The sequence below is a fragment of the Cyprinus carpio genome, chromosome B22 (assembly GCF_018340385.1).
Source record: "Cyprinus carpio isolate SPL01 chromosome B22, ASM1834038v1, whole genome shotgun sequence".
NCBI classification, from domain to species: domain Eukaryota; kingdom Metazoa; phylum Chordata; class Actinopteri; order Cypriniformes; family Cyprinidae; genus Cyprinus; species Cyprinus carpio.
Genome location: NC_056618.1, coordinates 34,875,688 through 34,882,309, shown reverse-complemented (window position 1 = coordinate 34,882,309; position 6,622 = coordinate 34,875,688). Strand labels below are relative to the sequence as shown.

Below are 6,622 nucleotides of genomic sequence, written 5' to 3'. Positions count from 1 at the left end.
CCCACGAATACAACATCCCATAATGAGAGCAGGAGTTTATCTGGACATCGAGAAACATTTGATGGATTTTAAACTGGAATGAGGGATATTAATGCTAGTCTTTGTAAGCTAAATTAGGCATAAAGATAGTCTGTATTTTGTGTCTGCCAAGGCAAAAATAACTATTACTTGTAGATATACACTATATATTGACAAAAGTATTGAGACACCTCCTTCTAATGAACAGATTTTGACTGCTTCAGTCAATGAGTGCAAATCGTAATTTTTACGCATATAATGATATTCTAGGGAATAGGGAATAGTGTGCTTCTAATTCTATAGCAACAGTTTGGACAGGACCCTTTTCTATTCTAACATGAGGCGGGAGGAGAAAACTGCTTTAACAAGGTTGAGAATAGAGCACACAAATTTAACTAGTTGCTTAAGAAAACACCAGACAGGATTATATATACACTGTGAAGAAGTGGAGACTGTAGAACATGTACTTGATATGTACTGTAGAAAATACTCTACTAAAGAGAGCATTTAATAATGGATTAAGTTTTAAAAACCTATGAGTCTGCCTGGCACACATTCTATAATCAAGGCTGGCATGACCTTTCTGAAAGAAACTCAGGTTGTAAACAGGATTTAGGAATTTATTTATCTATTTAGTTATTAAATTAACACACAGTAGCTTATAAAAAAACTTGACATCCCAATGAGATCACACCTCAGGCCAGTAGAAGGCGGTAATGCACTTCGTGTGCAAACTGCCAACAAAATCCACGGAAGAAGAAGGTTTACACGGGACGCTGTACGGGAGTACACTGTTTGTAAACTTGGATATACTTCCAGCTGTAGATTTGAAGCTGTAAGATCATGTTTAAATTATAACGATGTAAACGTGTATTCGAGTGTTTACTGTCGTCGCTCGTGCGATTTGAATTCAATAGTAGCCTATTAGAAGCTTCTTTTGTGGGTCATTCCTGGGATTCGGTAACATTTCAACTTGGAATGTACATGTTTTTCAACTACTTTTTTCCCTAAATATGCCACATCATTAGGCACATATCAAACCTCCAAAAAAATCATATTTTCCCTCCTCAGGCATTAAAGACCTTTTATTATTTTCAGTTTTTTTCAGCTTTAGACACTTTTTTTCTCAACCACGTAACGGACAAAATGGGATTGGTTTAAAGAGGATTTTACACAGAAATTGTTATAAAACAAACATGTCCCTAATAACAGTTTAATGATAACAAATGTAAAATGTATCATTATTTTCAATTTTTTTTTTTTTTTTTAGGAAAATATTCTTTACAAGAAAGGAACACAAATTAAAGCGCAGGCTACATTGTTGCCAAAAATCACAAACACTGCACATTTTGTTAATAATTTTCTAAGTACAAACTCAGAGATGTGCCTCAGGGACATGAAAAAATGCTTGGTTTAAGACAGATATAATACATTATTTTATGCACAAAAAAATATTAAAATGCAATAATTATTTTTATCCATTATAATGGGCATCCCAAAGTTTTGTGAAAAGCTTCTAACAATTAATTTTGGTGAACCACCACTTTAAAAAACTCTGGGGGACTGAGATACTACCAAATCCCAGGAATGACCCCTGTAATATTTATTGCATTCGAATGTATTCATGTTAATAATATATTTTATAGAATAACATGTTCAAGTTTATTATTTCCTGTATCATTATACATTGCAATGTATTTATCTGTTGGTGAATTACCAATGCAGAGTCACATTTCTCTATATTTTTATTGAATTGTTTATTTATTTTTTTGTTTTGGTCAGTGCATGCTAATGTATAATAAGACTCATGTTAATAGCAGCAGCTTCAAGTCTTCGGTTCTGTAGTTTTGACCGTGTATTGCATCACTGTTTACAAGCGTAGAGAGCAAATAAAGACTGTGTTTGCTGACAGCTGCAGGTGAAAGTTCAGTGTTCGTGTAAGAGCTGAACTGTATTTTTCACCAGCCATCTCTTTCAGTTCGGCTCTCTAGCAGAAGTGTCCCAGAAACACAGAGATGAGGACGCAGTCTTTGCTCTTGGTGTTGCTGGTGTGTGTGTTGTGGCAGCACGGCAGCACCTCCCTCGTGACCGCTGAATGCCAAGACGCCGCTGTGGTGAAGGCCGCCGAGGAGACACTGGAGCAGATCAACGCAGACAGACAGGAGGGCTATGTCCTCTCACTCAACCGACTTTATGACGTCAAACAGGACATAAATGTGAGTGTTGATACTAATATAGATGCATTTGAGTAAAAACAGCAGTGGTGAATAAAGATGCCCAAAGTGACAAGGAAAAAACAGTGGGTTAATTAACCCCAAAATTAAAATTCTGTGATCATTTACTCTCTCTCTAGTTGTTTCAAACCTATATGAGTGTCTTCCTTTTCCTGAACACAAAAGATAATATTTTGACGAATATCTGTTCAGCAGAAGAAAGAAACGCATACAGATTTGGAACAACATAAGGATGAGCAAATCATTTTTGGGTGTACTATCCCTTTAAGTAGAGTTAAAATGCTAAAAATCAATTTAAAAAATGATAACATCTACATTTTGTGTCTTCTATATATAAATTTTTAAACTACTTAATTATCATTTAATTATGTTGAATTATTTACTAATTATTTACTTTTTTTTTTTTCAAACAACAAAATAAATGTTTCCTGAATATAGAGTATTTCAGTATTGTTTTTATAACTTTTCAAAATGTCATATATATTGAACCAAATATATTGATTTATAAAACTGAAATCTGGTATGCATACTGATTTTACATTTACATGATCAAAAAAAAAATATTATCAGATCATTTTAAATGTGAATAAGTGTACACATTTATATTTTTCACCAAATATATTGGTTTTTGTAACTGAAATCAAAAAAAAAAAAAACATGCAATTTGAATTCACGTTGCAATGTTAAAAATCAAAAATTCAAATATCAGATATTTTTAAAATATGTAAATGTGTGATTTTGTATTTTTCACCAAATGTTTTTTTGGAAATGAAATCTGAAAAGACATGCACCGAAGATACTGTAACATTATAAAGCTTGGGACTTTGAGATATTATCCCATGGTAGTTTGATTAATGTCACGTGTGCTTCTATCAAAGGCAGAAGGCGTGAAGCATTTGCACCTGACCATAGATGTCCTGGAAACAGAATGTCATGTGATCAGCCGGAGAAACTGGAAATCCTGTGCTGTTAAGGGGATCGGCAGTCTTCCGGTATGTGCTTTACTCTGTAGATAAGATCATCAGAACTTCATACACTTCTTATAGTCAAATACTTGTATGCACTATAATAATCTTCTGTTTGACTGAAGAGTTCACTGTTATCTAAACTCTGTTAGGTGTTCGGGACGTGTGATGCATCGGTTTCCCTTCAGAGCTCCATCAAAGTTGAGAGCTACAACTGCACTCTTCAACAAGGTGTGCAGTGACTGCATTAACTTCTCTTACTTTAATGCAATGTTCTGTGCAGTACCACAGTAGCACCAATAGTTTAGTAACATCTTATATGTTATTTTGGTGACTAATTCACACTGAAAGTAACTTGGATTGTAGATTCATGGCTTTATTCAGTATAATGCTCTCATCGTTGTCCGTAGGTGTATAATACTTTGTGAAATGCTGACTTTTCCTCGTGTTTCACAGTGGCAGCTCAAGCTATAGTAAACACGTGCCCCGACTGTCCAACTGCAGAACGCTTAGACGATCCAGTTATATCTGAGACCACAAGGCTGGCCCTGCAGAAATATAACAAAGACAGCACTTCTCCACATCTCTTTGCTCTTCTGAATATAACAGCAGCCAGCATGCAGGTATGTCAGCGTCAGTTAATCAATCGATCGATCGATTGATTGGTCCGCTTCTGCATGCATGACTGGAGATGTGTGTTGTGTGTTGCAGTGGGTTGTGGGTCCGTCTTATTTTGTGGAGTTCACCATTCAAGAGACTGAGTGCAAGAAAAGCACCGCTGATGTCGAGCTCACGCAGTGCAAGCTGAAGGACTCCGAGTCAGCAGTAAGAACTCCTTCAGATCAAAATGAAATAAAAAACACACTTTCAACTTTGCCGCTCAAATGTCTGTAAGTGGAGTAACCTTTCTTTCTGTTGGCTAAAGCAAAAGGGCTTTTGCACTGGTTCACACATCAATGCTGATGACGGGATGGAGATGAAGGTTCCTGTTGAGGTCAAATGTCAAATCTTTCAACCGATGGTGAGTGGATTGCTCAAGAGTGACTAAAAGTAGCAATATTAATCATTTTAACTACGTTATACAGTAGTGTAGCAGTAGTTTTCAGATTGTTTCACTAACAAGGAAATTTATCCAAGCGTGTCCACCGGACATATTTCCTTTAGAAACATGAAGTTTGGTGGGACATATCTATGAGAAAACCTAACTGTACATTGCATACACTACCATTCAAAAGTTTGTGGACAGTAGAATTAAGTCATAGTATTAGTATAAATAGTATTTGATCAATAATACAGTAATACTGTGAAGTTACAATTTAAAATAGCCGTTTTCTTTGTGGATATATTTAAAAATAGAATTTATTTCTGTGATCAAAGCTGTATTTTCAGCATCATTACTCCAGTCTTCAGTGTCTACAGTTAATTTTTTAAGAAATCGTTCTAATATGCTGATTTGCTGCTTAAGAAACATTTATGAAACATTATAAATGTCTTTATACCATCACTTTTAATCAATTGAAATGCATCCTTACTGAATGAAAGCATTAATTTATTCATTTTTGAACAGTAGTGTATCTGCTGAAAGTTTATTTTGTCGGCTTTTAGAAAGATGAGCTCAAAGCTAACTAAAGCTGTATAAAAGGTATTGTCAGCTTGTCCATTGTTGTTAGTTTCTGATAACTTGATGAACTAAAGTTTCAATACAGAGGATTTTTATGAACTGATTTAAACCGGCCAGAGCAAAAAAGTATCAGAACCAGTGAAAGACTAGTTTGTGATTTTTCATGTTATTCTCCAGGCTGCTCAACAAGAAGCTTTTGGATCAGTACATGTTCTCTCTCCTCCACCCACGCAACCTGCCCCCAGAGTCCAGCCCACGGCCAGCAGCTGCCCCGGGGAGAGACGACACAAGCTCGGACTGACCGAGCTGGATCTCTGACTGAAAGCACATCCGGTCTAAACGAGCACTGGAGATGTTCACATTCCCCAAAAGACAAATGTGCTTTTCATTTTCATATTTACAGTTTTCTAGCATATAGTTTGACGCTTATGCACAGTAACACAATACATTTGTGTTAGGGTAATGACAAATAATATCTTTAATCAACACGATTATTTGAAGTAGCCTAGCGTGAATTAAATATTTTGGTTTGGCAAGCAATAATCAATTGAGAAAAAGAGGGCAATTATGTCAGTTAACCACATTCTGAGCATATGGTGCCAATGTACACATTAAAATTAAGTAAATTTAAAAGGCTTTTTTTTTTCAGTGTTGTTTTGCCCTATTCGTTTAATAAATGAAACTGAACACGAGGCAAAAAAAAAAAAAAATTTGTTTTGTTTTTTGAATGTGAGAAGTGAAATCTTCCTGATATTGATAATGAGCATCTGAAACCTGCTGAGCTCGGTGGTATGTGGTGGAGCAGATGACAAGTCCGTGATGATGTTGCCTAATGGCTTGCTTTTACTTTCTTTTCCCAGGTTACTTTATGCTTAAGGGAAATTCCATATTTGTCATGTGTTCATCCAATGGTTTCTTGGGATCAGCTGTATAATCAGTTCATTATATGACTGAATTATCAGTAATTATAAGAGTTGTATGAGGTGCCCATCGTCCACTATTATAAATTTAAGGTTTAAATATAAGGTTTTTCACAGCGATGCCAAAGAAGAACAATTTTTTGGTTCCACAATGAACCATTCAGTCAAAGGTTCTTTACAGAACCATCGCTTTCTTACCTTTTTATAATTTGAACATCCTTCTTTCGCCACAAAGAAGCTTTTGTACGACAGAAAGGTTCTTCAGATGTTAAAGGTTCTCAATGGAACCATTTAGACAAAAAAGGTTCTTCTATGGCATCGTGAAGCACCTTTATTTTTAAGAGTGAATATATACAGTAAGAATTTAATAGATGTTTAATATAAAACAACAAGAGTTTTAGAAATAACTCTAATAGGTTAATGTTTTAGTTATCAGTTAACACTTAATCAAACTATCCTAATCAAGACAATGCCAGACAAGGTCAAGCTAATACTAAAATGTTTTAACAATTAATTGCACAGTTATAGTCTAGACAATAAACTGTCAATGTCATTGAGATATACTGCTGCAGTGAGTAAGATGTACAGTCGTGGCCAAAAGTTTTGAGAATTACATAAATATTGGAAATTGGAAAAGTTGCTGCTTAAGTTTTTATAATAGCAATTTGCATATACTCCAGAATGTTATGAAGAGTGATCAGATGAATTGCATAGTCCTTCTTTGCCATGAAAATTAACTTAATCCCAAAAAAACCTTTCCACTGCATTTCATTGCTGTCATTAAAGGACCTGCTGAGATCATTTCAGTAATCATCTTGTTAACTCAGGTCAGAATGTTGACGAGCACAAGGCTGGAGATCATTA

At 35.2% G+C, this 6,622-nt stretch overlaps 1 protein-coding gene across 2 annotated transcripts; it reads left to right on the top strand.

Annotated features, from left to right (window-relative positions):
• Positions 1-721: 721 nt before the first annotated feature.
• On the top strand, positions 722-5,471 carry si:ch211-284e20.8 (uncharacterized protein LOC563738 homolog). Of its 2 annotated transcripts, XM_019070768.2 has the most exons (8): positions 722-853; positions 1,997-2,234; positions 3,131-3,244; positions 3,370-3,448; positions 3,674-3,840; positions 3,929-4,042; positions 4,143-4,238; positions 5,016-5,471. In XM_019070768.2, the coding sequence occupies exons 2-8, from the start codon at positions 2,034-2,036 to the stop codon at positions 5,154-5,156; spliced, it is 912 nt and encodes a 303-aa protein (XP_018926313.1). In that variant the 5' UTR covers positions 722-853; positions 1,997-2,033; the 3' UTR covers positions 5,157-5,471. The 2 variants fall into 2 exon arrangements, with proteins under 2 accessions (XP_018926313.1, XP_042604820.1); XM_042748886.1 differs by lacking the exon at positions 722-853 and having other exon boundaries at positions 1,940-2,234.
• The last annotated feature ends 1,151 nt before the right edge of the window (positions 5,472-6,622 follow it).

What these genes read in the sequence shown, in the direction of transcription:
- si:ch211-284e20.8 (XM_019070768.2), top strand. Translation starts at nt 2,034, where the DNA reads ATGAGGACGCAGTCTTTGCTCTTGGTGTTGCTGGTGTGTGTGTTGTGG. An exon ending in TAACAGCAGCCAGCATGCAG is followed by an intron (nt 3,841 to 3,928) that starts GTATGTCAGCGT and finishes TGTGTGTTGCAG; the next exon opens with TGGGTTGTGGGTCCGTCTTA. An exon ending in GTCAAATCTTTCAACCGATG is followed by an intron (nt 4,239 to 5,015) that starts GTGAGTGGATTG and finishes GTTATTCTCCAG; the next exon opens with GCTGCTCAACAAGAAGCTTT.